The 12,970-nt window shown below is 36.1% G+C and overlaps 2 protein-coding genes across 2 annotated transcripts; one reads left to right on the top strand and one right to left on the bottom strand.

Moving 5' to 3' along the window:
* Positions 4,601-5,704, top strand: LOC104747772. Its single transcript, XM_010469462.2, has 4 exons — positions 4,601-4,814; positions 5,026-5,096; positions 5,191-5,268; positions 5,381-5,704. Exons 1-4 carry the CDS (start codon positions 4,715-4,717, stop codon positions 5,402-5,404), a joined length of 273 nt encoding a protein of 90 aa, XP_010467764.1. The 5' UTR covers positions 4,601-4,714; the 3' UTR covers positions 5,405-5,704.
* On the bottom strand, positions 6,040-7,104 carry LOC104748890 (protein ULTRAPETALA 2). The gene is made up of 2 exons (XM_010470468.2): positions 6,878-7,104; positions 6,040-6,533 (listed from the first exon to the last, which is right to left on the bottom strand). The coding sequence occupies exons 1-2, from the start codon at positions 7,077-7,079 to the stop codon at positions 6,040-6,042; spliced, it is 696 nt and encodes a 231-aa protein (XP_010468770.1). The 5' UTR covers positions 7,080-7,104.

Here is a 12,970-nt window from a genome sequence, read left to right as displayed (position 1 = left end):
AGAACTTATCCGTCAGATCCTCCCCCAGTATGAGGAAGATATCCTTAAGCTAAGACCAAGTGGAACTCATGGCTCAGATAGATGGGGGTGGCTACCTTCAAATGATGGTTACTATTCCACTAAATCGAGATATTATGAAGGATTGCTGTTAAAGGATCAAGATGGATCCGAGTTGACGACTGCAGCAAGACCTTATCATCCCCAGAGAAATCAACATATTTTGTTTGATTGGAAATCTAGTATTTGGTCCACTAACTGTTCCCCCAAAGTAAAACTCCTTCTATGGAAAGCAAGTTAGAACGCACTTCCGGTGGGTGAAAATCTCCTCTACCGACAGATCAGAGAAGAGGCAAGTTGTCCTCACTGTGGTGAATCGGAATCTGTCCTCCACCTCTTCTTCCATTGTCTATTTGTCTCCAAGATTTGGTCCTCCGCCCCCTTAAAAGACTCCATCCGGCCCAAACTCATTTGTGATGTAAAATCTGGTATAGCTGTAGGATCCCGATTGATTAACCTCCCACCCTCCGGACTTGGTAATGGCCCTCTCTTCCCGTGGATCCTCTGGTCAATCTGGTCAGCCCGCAACCGCTTCATTTTTCCCAAAGAACAGATCCAGGCAGAAGAGATCCTCTTGTTAGCAATTACCAGAGCTAAAGAATGGCAACAGGCACAGATGAAAGAAATTTGAGCAAAGTGACCAGACCTGATCGATCCGCAACCACCTGTACCTCCCTCCACAACTATGTATTACACGGATGCGGCTTGGACGACGAACAAAAACGCGGGTTTCGGCTGGGTTTTCAAAGATCGACCCGGACAACGCTGCTCTATAGATCCTCATCCTCCGACTTTGTTGATTCCTCCTTGATGGCCGAAGCAATAGCAACTCTCACGGCAGTTAGAGTTGCCTTTGAATTGGGTTTCACCCATCTTCATGTAGCTTCAGACTCGCAGACGCTGGTCAAAACCCTCAACTCGAAGATCTGATCCAAAGAACTTCACGGGATTCTCCTTGATATCATGAACCTTTCGACTTCTTTTGTTAGTTGTTTGTTTAATTTTATCCCAAGAGATCGAAATGTTGAACCTGATACTCTGACAAAATAGGCTTTTTTAGTTTGTAATGAGTCAATTTAATTAAATGAAAGTAGTTGGTTGTTAAAAAAAAATAATAATAATAATTTTGATTATTTGCATATCTTAACTCTTCAGTAATTTATGTGGGGGTTAGTTAGGTAAAACGCGTGTCATCGACAAACCTTATGATTCAAAAGGCTAGCCATAACCTACATCCATCTCAACCGTCCAAAATTCACCTGCATCTATCTCGCAAAAGATCAACGGTGATTAATTCTTTGGTACGACACTTAAGAGTAGCAGTTCATTAATAACAAATCTCAAAGCATTCTTTTTGTTTTCTCTCCTTGGAAAAAGTACATGCAAAATCAATGGCTCCGAGTCCGAGGATCACAACAATCACTGGCCTGGCCAATACAATTTAAATCAGATCCTTTTATGTTTCTGTCCCTGTGATGGTATTTGCCTATTGATCCCAATACAATTTGGTGAGATATATAATTATATATTGTCTTAAATTTCCAAGCATATGAAACAAATAAGTTAAATCTATATTATGAAAGTTGCTCAACTCTCTCTATATGAGTGACATATCAGTAGTGGAGAGAGTAACACATGTCATTCCAAATTAAAAACAAACATATTTAAAATTAAAGAGGAATTTGAAACATTTTCTATATCTTTTATTTTTTTCAAATTACAAATAATTTTAATATTTATATAAGAAATATAGAAAGGCTTAGAACATATTGATGTATTTTTTAAATAAGCAGATGCATCACCAAAAGAAAAAAATGTATCGAGAGTAAAACCAAAAATTTATTTCATCTTCTTAGAGTAAACCATAAAGATATGAACATATGGTTTATGCGCTAGAATTTTCTCAACAATTTGACGGGTTGTAGCAGTGAATGAGAATTTGGTTACTATTGTATAGAAATTCATGAAAGTGTGTCCTTAGAGAAATTTGTCCAAAAAAAAATAAACAAGTGTCATTAGAGAAATAAATTTTATATATGAAAAAGATCGGAGTTTTGTTCACTATCGAATGAAAGATAGTTAAATCAATGATATAATGTTGGTTGAGGAAAATACATAGAAAAAAGAAGAAGAAAACTAAATTAAATTTCAGTGAAGTGAACTTAGTGCAGTGGCAGAAGATAAGTCCATTTGTAGAAGGCATCATCACACCAGAGATCGAGTCTCGCTCCCTACAAATATAAGGATTTGGCTAATGGGCCGGCCAGTTGTTGTCCGATGGTTGACAAAAAAAAAAATTGAATAGCTAGCAGGAAGGAAAATTGTCTATCTCAATTATAACCATTAAAGAGTTAACCAAACTGCATGAAAATCTTTTTGATAAAAGAAAATTTGATAGTCTCATGGTATTTAATTGAGAAGCTTAAATAAAAATATATCTAAATACCTAAGTTTTAGACAAGAATTGTAGGATGTTTAAATCTTTTTATCTACCAATCAAATGTGCCAATAGTTTTTATCTACAAAAATCACTTTAGAATAAGATTTAGCTTCAAACAAAATTTAGTATTTTTTGCCTCCTCAGAAAAAAATCTTAGTTTTGTTGGGTAATATATACTTTTTAATTTTTAAAATGTGAAAATATAAGAAGCAAAAAATATATTGCAATAAATATATATATATATATGCAATAATCAAACCGTACCTAGTGCATGTATTCATCTAGTTTATAAGAAACAAGTAAGTTAAAAATAATGGATCACGAGCCCAGCCCTTTCGTTATTTTGTTTTTTGGTAATTATATATATACAGTATGTAGGCAGGCTTTAGTTATATGGACGAATTTGATAAATATATATGCGACCTCCTTCATGTTCTTCCGATAATCACTGTTTTAAGGCTTAAAATCCACTTAAATGCTATACTGCCAATCAAGACTCAAGACTCAAGAGGCTCGGTTAAAATAGTTAAGACCTCTTCACTTCCACCAAAAAGCCAAGCCACCGAAACTCTTCATCTCCCTCAAATCTTGAAATGGAGAAGACGACTCAAGCGACTTCCCCCAAGGTATCACCAATGGTTTATTTTATCATTACATGAACATTCGTTTTGCAGACAGAATCTTATAATTTGGTATTGTTTGTGTAGCAAAAACCATTGACGACGTTAATTGACTCATACGTTGTACAATGTGGAAAGTGTAAGAAACTGAGATATATAGAGACACAAGAAAAGTATGAGGAGATTCGAAGTAAATCACCAGAGACATGTTTTGAATGCAAGAGTTGTGAAGAACCTGGATGTGTGGTTGTGGACTGTGATTCCCCTGGTGTGCGTTGGTTTGTGGATCAACATGGTATACCCAAAACCCCTGAAGGGTTGAAGAGGCTGTTGGTTGTCAGAGAAAACGGCGAGAGAGTGGATGTGTATTACGAATCTCTCCAACAAAAAAGACTAAGGAGTCTCACGGAAGTAGCTAAGTATATTAAAAGCAACGAACAATTCAAAGACGTAAAGATTCAAGACCTTTCCTTTGCCGCACCCAAACTCATGAAGAGACCAAAGTTTTAAGGATGCTGTTGATAACACAAGATCTCAGTATGGGTTAAGGTTTATCATGTCTCTTTAGCTTTTTCTTCTTCTGCATATGATGAACAAACTTAAGCACTAGCCTTTTCTTTTTAATGTTTGTTATGAGTCTTAAGTTTTTTTTTTGTTATCTATTTGCTCTTAAGGGATGGTTTATAGAGAATCAACTGTATCATTTTCTAAGGATGTGTTGATGCTAATGAAAGACTCAAAGATGGTAGTAGAAATCAAAATATACACCTAAACATCATTTTTCTTGGTAGAGAAACAGAGATAAAAAAATGCCATGAGAAAAAGAAAAAAAACAGGGAAATACTATTCACCCAATTGTTCATTTCATTTTTTCAACCAATCAAATTATGCCAATTAATAAAAAAAATTAGTATTTTTAGAAAACTAAAAATATTATTAAGTTTTGGTTTATCAGGTTATATGTTAGTTTAGATTTTACAATATAAAAGAGATTAAATGTTAGTTTGGGCTAACAAATGAGAATTAAAATTTAGATTTTACAAATAAAAAGGATTACACGTCCAGTTTGAATTGACAAATCGAGAATTAGAGTTTAGATTTTATAATAGAAAAAAGATTACATATTGATTTGAGTTGATTGAGAATTAGGGTTTAGATTTTATAATTAAAAATTACGGTTTAGATTCTTAATGATATTTTAGAATATATATTTTATATATCATATATTAATGATATTTTAGAGATTAAATATTATATATATATATATATTAGTGATATTTTATAATATATATTTTATTTAATTAATTTAATATGACAGTGTAGATTGACTTATGTACGAGAGCTGAATGCCCAATCGTCCAAAAATCAGTAAAACAAGTGAAAAAGTCCACAAAAGAAAGCCTCTGACGGGGAAGGAGGTTTCCTCAGGTGTTTCCAAGAGACAAATACGACGACGTTTAAGATGAAGAAACAACATTTGTTAAAGTTCCGGGGGGTGTCACAAACATTGCTTCCTTCCTCCTTCATCATCCCAAATCGATCTCTCTCTCTCTCCTCGAAACTCTCAGAAAACCCTAAAAATCAGAAGTTGAGATCGATGGCCTCCTTCGCTCGCCGAGCCATGAGCTTAGCTCAGATCCAATCTTCCCGTGTTCACGCTTCTATTGGTCAGCGTCGTGGTCTCGCCGGCGCCGCTGGTAACTCCCCTTATCTTTCTCGACATTTCCTTTGAATCTACGATGGTTTCGGTATCAATTTTGTCTAATTCGCAAATGTTACAACTTTGCCAAGGTTTTTGTAATCTCTTGTTTGTTCTCATCCTTCCTCCTAGGTTCTAAGTTGAATCACTGTATAGTATATATTATGTTTAAATATAAGAATGTGATTTTGAGCAATTTTTTGTGGCAGATCACCATGGATCTACCAAGGTTGACTTCTGGAAACAGCCCACGAACCCAGGAAACTGGAAAGAGGAGCATGTATGTGTCTTTAACTTTCTATGTTTTTGTTATATGAAGCTGCCTGTGATCTTTTGGTGAGATTGACCCCTTCTTCCCTGATCAATGTGTGCAGTTTGTGCTTATCTCTCTTTCTGGCTGGGGCTTGCTCTTCTACAGTGGATACAAGCTCGCCACCGGGGGTAACAAAGAGGTACTTGCTTTTGCTCTTGCTCTTGCTCTTCTTCCGTTGCAATGCGGCTTCATGTTCCTTCCTTCCCTAAAAACAAGTTTTTTTTTTCCTTTTCCTTTTTTAATCTTTGCAGAAGCCTGTCGAGAGTACACAATGAGTTTCGCTGTCACCAGGAAGATCTTTTATGTCTCATTCTCATGCACTTTTTTTCCCCTTTCAGCATCTTGTGAGACTGGTCTTGTGTTTCATTTCAAAATAATATGCATCTCATGATGTCTGCAATGAATGATGATTCTTTATTGTTTTGTGTTTCATAATATCCTTATGTTTGAAACAGTCAGGATTTAAGCGAAAGCATTGTCTCTCTTTATGTACCTTGATATATGCTTTACATTCTATTTGATTGTCCTCCGGATGCCAATTTTTTGTTGGAGGTGATTCTGCCCATTTGAAAGTACATCTTTGTAAGTTGTTCTTGTCTGCACCTTTTCCCAGCACTGCTAGTGCGTTTATTCTTGACTTCAGCATACTATTACCGTTACTGCTTGATTCTTGTTCTCGATCTCTGGCCTTGTGTGTATTTTTTGGCGAGGCTAGAAAGTTGAAATTAGATGAGCTGCATGTTCTCGTAGTGCGAGCTAAATTAGCTTTCCAAGCCCGACTTGTTTTTTTTTCAGTTGTTTGTGTTTCGTACTTTGTCTCCCCAGTCACATAACAGGTGCAACAAGCTAATGATTAAAGAAAATACAGAGCATCCACCATACAATACAAGTGTTTTGCAGAATAATTAAGTTAGAAGTCAAATGAGTTGGGTGTGTTGGTGGTGAGGTCGAGGCAAGTCTGGCAGTTACAATCAGAGAAACGACAGAGCTTGCAGCCAAAGCAGACACAAGAAGTGCAGCCTTTGCAGGATGGAGAGCGAGTGCATCCTCTGTATACTTTCCTGCTTCCTCTTTCTTCCCCCTCCTCGCATGTTATCTTGTCATATGGATAATCACAACACTTCCAATTGGGCTCTGCCATTGCATCATGGTGCACCCGACATTCCTCTTTGCTCCGCAACCTGAACCTTCTTTCCTTCCCGCATCTGCTGCAACCAACAAACTCATCCCGATGAATGATTTTTGATCCGTTGGATTTCTTTAATGATTGGTTATAGTATCTGAGTAACACTGTCTTTGAAAGCGGAACCTTGTCTCCCCCGATGAACACCCACACATTGTTCCTCCAGTTTTTAGAAGTCTCTCTCTCAGAATGCTTTTCGAAGGCAGCAGGCGTTAACTTGTCTACCATCATAGAATCGAAGATGTCAAGATCACTCTAAAAGAAAGTTTAAAATGGAGATACAAAAGACTGCACGAAGATACATGAGGCAGCCACACATGAACATGAACAATAGAAAGTTTATGAACATGGAGATACATGAACATGAAAGACTTTGAACGGCAGCCCTGGTTTACCGAGGCAGAGACAACTGCATTGCATTTTCTGACTATCATGATCTCCGTAAACGCGATACAAAAGAAAGTTGCATAGATAATGTCACGCGATGAAACATGCACAAATACAATACGAAAACCCATTTAGATAAAAACACAAGAAAAATATCTAGGAGAGAGAGAAGAGAGACCTTCGGGGCAAGCGGGAGTGCATTGGCAGGTGATTTGAAGTTCTCCATCTGAGAAAACCCTAAGCCTTGCAATTGCGTCTCCGTAACGGTGGCTGGTGCAGCCACACATCACCTCGACGTAATCGTCTCCCACATGGACTTGACTTATTTCTTGAAGCTCCTCTTTGCTGAACAACTCCTTCGACCCACATTCTCTCTCCATCACCGATCGGGACTAGTAAAGAACGAAGAAGAGATTCCTCCTAGTTAGTATCGTAATATCAAGGACCTGTTGGCATAAGCTTGAAGATAGCTTGAGGTGCAAGCTATACTAATCCTACCGAGTTATGGAATTAGGATTAAATATATTTAGGAGTTATCTAAATATGTTAGTTAACCAGTTTAGAATAGGAAAGTTGTCAACTCTAGGGTTGAGCAGTTGTTATAAATACCAAGAGGGTGTTTCATGAAGGCTTGCGCGTCTAGGGTATTCTCGAGAGATGCACACAAGGTGTGTGGCGTCGCCCCACTATTGCTTGATATGATATATAATTGTAATTGAAATTGTAATCTTGTTATAGTGGATTTGTTCTGGACTAGGTCCCGGGGATGTAGGTTATCCGAACCCCGTTAACAAAGCTTGTGTCTTGTTTACTATTGTGCTCTTCCATATACGCACAAGAACATCTCGTACTTCAACATATATAGATCTAGCCACATATATGTGCTTTATTTGGTATCAGAGCCTATAGAGAATTGTTTTCGTTTCGGGTGTGATCCTGGATTTGTGGCTAGCGGAGAATGCATATGAGAAGGTAGAGAGTATTCATGAAGGGGCAGAAAAATCACAAACTCTCATAAAGGGTTTGTTCTATCGGAGTTGTATAAAGAGCGCAACTAATTTGGTTGTTTCTATTACCGTCATCGGGACACGATTGAGAAGAAAAGAGTTTTACTGACATGGGCTTGAAAAGAAAGGTTAAGTGGATGAGAATTACAGTGTTCATGAACGTGTTTAAGAGGAGAATGAAATTGTGAACGTGACAGATAGGAACAGAGACTCATGGATTGTGTAATTTGAAACAGTAGAAATCATTCGTGTTCATGGGGTTTTTGTTGTTAGTTTGTCTCCTCTAAGACTTACAAGATACGAGAGATAGGTTTGTTATTACTGGACCAAGAGCTATGTTTATTAAGAGAAGAAGGTAGCATGGCTGTATGGGCTTGGATTTTTGGGTTTCAATGGCTATCAAGATATTAAAACAACGATGGTGAAATTGGTGTTGTCAAAGTCGATCCTCTACTCCACAACATCAATTTGAGATATAATTTTAAAAAAAATTAAAGATTTGAGTCTTCATCTCCAGCATCAATGGCGATTCACAATGAGTAAGGAAAAATTAGAAACTTGTGTTAGAGCTGCTAGAAGAAATAAAGGGTTTAAGAAATTTTGTTTAGGAAGCTGGTGGACACGTGTGAATTTTGGGAATTTGTAATAAATCAGCTATACATTAGTTTTCTTCTCTGTAGATCGAGTGTTTAGCTCACACAATTAACAAAGTTTGTTTTTCCTTCTTTTGGTGTGTGGTTTCAATTGTGCTGAAGAGGTTTGGTTGAGAGAAAGTGATGTTGGCATGTTTGATGTTGGGTTCATCGATCTGGACTCGTAAGTTCATGGAGATGATAGGGAGAGTCACGGCAAGTATAGACATGGTCGATTGGAAGAAGCTGGACACTATAGTTTCGTGCCGGAGATAGATTTAAGGGCGAGTATGACTCTCTTCTTGGAATCTGAGATTTATCAAAGGGAGTGATTGAGAATCTCCTTCTACGATAGATTGAGGTTTGAATTTATTTCTCACTGCAACTCTTTGAGTCTTCTTTTCTATTGCCGTTTTGACTTGAATGGAACCTTCACATTTACATGAACTTAAAGGAAGAAGCGAATACAAAATTGGTAAAGTATGTGGTAGCCTTTATGTAAATCAGAGGGTTTTTAAAGTTTTGAGTTTTTGAGAGGCTGATGGGAAAATTGGACAGAGATTTGGAAATCCTTCTTCAGGTAATGTGCTTAAGATGTGAAGATTCAAAGGGTGGTTTTCTCAATCTCCGATAGAAGTGACCCAAGAAAGATTCAGAGGTTGAGAAGCACGCCAGTGAAAACGAGTACGAGTATATATCGAAATGAAGCCTATGCAAGATTGAGAACTAAAAGGACAACAATGGTAAAAACAATTTGTTGATAAGAAGAAGTATTGAGGCCTTGTCTTATTTGATAAGCATTCTTGGATGTGTGTTGATGTATGTTGAAGCCAAGAGCTTTATAGAGGAGTTTCATAGAAAATTCAAAGCGAGAAGATGAAAAGAATTATGTTCGTAATCATGCAGTCACCAATGGTTCTTGTGTGGGGTGAAGTCAGCTGATGTTTTGTTTGATTTGTTGTATGTGTGCCGTGGCTCGGATGCTTGCCTTATTGAGACACACAATCAATAAGAGGGAGAAGTGAATTACCTCTGTGTGGACTGTGGAGAGCATAGAGTCTCCATGAAGAAAAATGAGATGGTGAGGGTTTGACTAACCGGAAGAGACTGACGTAAAGCATCAGCTCCATTGAAGAGGAAAACAAGAGTTATTCCACTCTAAGCACCTGCAGAAGAAAGAAAAAATTCATGAAGAATAAGAGCAAATGGGAGATCTGAGAGAGAGAGAGAGTGACGAAGCAAATTAAAATCTTGTGAAGACTGAAGCAATGAGGGAGTAAGGGAACTCACCAATGAGTTCTGCCAATGTCGTGAAAGAGATTCACGAACCAACCGAGAAGAAGTAGCGTGTGGGATCAAATTTCTTTGTTTTTGGACTTTGGGGATTCAGCTAATGAATCAAGAGGGAGTGTTGGAAGTTGATTCATTGCTTAATCCTACAAAAGAGAAACACGAAACAGAGTGAACAGATGCCAGAAGAAGAAGAGGAATCGTAAGAATGATGAAAACAGAGTGAACAGATGCCAAAAGAAGAAGAGGAATTGTAAGAATGATGAAAAGAAAAAGTTTTCGGGATTCAAGAACAGTTTTCTTTCTAGGATCGGTACTTTCTTCTTCGGTTACTATTGCTACAGGCCTCGGATTTAAGCTACGAAAGGTGTTCTGAAAAATTGAGAGCGAGATCTTTCTTATGATATAAAGATCGCCATCTGATTCGTTGTGCTCTAATGGGAAATTGCTTTTAAAGTTGGACTGCTTGCAGGCTGCATCATTCCGGATCTGTGCTAGGAAAGTGGCCGTAACTTTCAAACCGTAAATGCAAATCCTGATCTGTTTTTTCCTGCGTCTTCATTGTGTTCTGCGTCGAAACTGATGAAAAATGCAGAATTTTTTGTTGTCTCAAAACAAGAAGTTGTGAAGAAATATATTGAAGATTAGGTTGGAGAGCAGAATTTCAGAAGAGTGGATCATCTTGTCAGCTTGTAAACAGTTATGTGTGATTAACAAAGTTCATAAAGAAGATTGTGTGGTTGAAGAGATTAAAAGAGATGACAGAGAAAAATAGAGTTGATGGGAAAGAAAAAAAAAGGAAGGGACAAGTGAGATATGATCTGCATTATCAAGGTTGAAGTATTTGATCTCTTTTGGATGGAAAGGAAAGAGGTTCTTCTCAGTGATTATCATAAGTTCGGTCATAAGTTTCAAGCTGATTTGAAAGGAAAATCCTATGAGAAGCTGATTGGGATCAATCTAAGATGTGTCCGCTGCAGTCACAAAGACTAGAAAGACTAAGGTGAAGTATCTATGATTATGTCTCCGTGGAGCTTCTGGGTATTAAAGATTGTTCAGAAGTTGAATCTTGTTTAAGATAAGCATTGAAGAATGAAAGCGATGAAGATAGTGTTCGACGACATCAAAAGGGGATCAATCAAACTTGACATAAAATAAGATATAAGAGAATGTGTGGAGAGTGGGTAAGTGGAAGTCGAGCATCTTCCCGGAAGTGAGGAAAAGGTAGATATCTTAACTAAAGTGTTCAGAAGAAACAAGTTTAAAGAAATGAGGGATCTCATTGGCGTGAGAGATTTGGAAGAAAATGATTTCAAGCTTAAGAGGAAGAATGTTGGCATAAGCTTGAAGATAGCTTGAGGTGCAAGCTATACTAATCCTACCGAGTTATGGAATTAGGATTAAATATATTTAGGAGTTATCTAAATATGTTAGTTTACCGGTTTAGAATAGGTAAGTTGTCAACTCTAGAGTTGAGCAGTTGTTATAAATACCACTACCGAGTAATAAATACAAAACTCACCAATAAATTTGATAATGGAAGATTAGAAATCGCTAAAGAATGATAGTCTAATACTAGTAATTGTATTATCTTAACACACCTATAAGTGGCTCATCAGATTATGAAGGCTTGCGCGTCTAGGATATTCTCGAGAGATGCACACAAGGTGTGTGGCGTCGCCCCACTATTGCTTAATATGATGTACAATTGTAATTGAAATTGTAATCTTGTTATAGTGGATTTGTTCTGGACTAGGTCCCGGGGATGTAGGTTATCTGAACCCCGTTAACAAAGCTTGTGTCTTGTTTACTATTATGCTCTTCCATATACGCACAAAAACATCTCGTACTTCAACATATATAGATCTAGCCACATATATGTGCTTTAGGACCTTAGTTACATATATTATATATCTTTAATCTATTGGATTAGATTAGAGCCCTAAACACCAAGGGACAAGAAGGTAATTTAATATGAGTGAAAAGAGAGAAAAGCCCTAGCATCAGTAGCAAGGATCTGATAATTATATCAAAATCTCAAAGGCTAAAATGCTTTTGGAGTAAGAGAGACTTTGGTGTCCTTCTAGGTTTTTAGGGATTTGAAAGACAAAGAAAGAAACTATCTATACTATAGAGACAGAGAGATGATGGATGCGAATTAGGTGGGTGGCCAAAGAAAAACACCAAGTCGTGGGGCATGGCCGCATGGGAATTGTGAATCTTTTTTCTAAAAATATATATATATATATATATATATAAATTTATCAACTTATTTTTTAATAACATATGTATACGTTACGTAAATAAATATATATATATATATATATATCACTTATTTTTTAATAACATATGCATACGTTACGTAAACTGCGTACATACATAGATGATAGGTTGATGTGTACTTGTAATTGTGGTGATTGTCCATATTTGATGTTTGGTTGGTTGATAGATAAATAGAAGAGAAGAGATTAAGGCTGCAAATGATTGTACTTTTCAATCTGGTTGAATGAGTTGAACATGCTTTTCAATCTTGTTCAGCCAAAAATTCTCTATTTAAGATAAATATGTTTTCAACCCAAATCTATTGGGTCCCACCATATGACTGGAAAATAACATTTTTTGCGTGAAAATTGTTCAACCATAAAATAGGAGATGAACAGATTGAACGAGATGGAAAACTAAAAAAAAATTATTCAATTTATATATTTGAATTAATATTTTTGGATTTTAAAAAAATATCTTTTAACAAATCAATATTCGAAATCTAGATTGTTATTTCGATAATCAAGGAAATTCAAAAAGATTGTGAGTTTAAAAATCTGTTTTTTAAATTATTTATTTATAGTTTTAAATTATTATATATATATATATATATATATATATATTATATTTTGAAATATGTAACAAACAAATCGTTCACTAACTAATTATATTTTTTTTGGGCAGCAAAATGTTAATGATGATGTGAATGATGATAAGGGTATTGGAGTGGAAGAAGAAACACATGATGGAAACTATATGAAGATCGTCCGTGATCAAATTGCTGAGCAAATATGGTCTACAAGTCGACGTAGTTTTCGTCAGCAACGTTAGATTTTATTTTATATAATATTTTGTAATAAAATATTAATTTTCCAAATAAGAATTAATAATATATTAGTTTTTTTAAAAAACAATTCTTATATTTAAATGTATAATTTAATTATATATAATTTCAGATACTATTATAGATATATTATTAATATAATATTTTTGTATTCAGCTATTCAACTTAGTGGTCACCATTTAGCAAACTAATTAACTAGGTAATATCCCGCGCATATGCGCGGGTTGTTGTATTAG

This window comes from Camelina sativa, chromosome 15 (genome assembly GCF_000633955.1).
Source record: "Camelina sativa cultivar DH55 chromosome 15, Cs, whole genome shotgun sequence".
In the NCBI taxonomy this organism is placed as follows: Eukaryota; Viridiplantae; Streptophyta; class Magnoliopsida; order Brassicales; family Brassicaceae; genus Camelina; species Camelina sativa.
The sequence above is the reverse complement of the archived record's forward strand: the minus strand, read 5'-3'. Positions and strand labels throughout refer to the sequence as shown.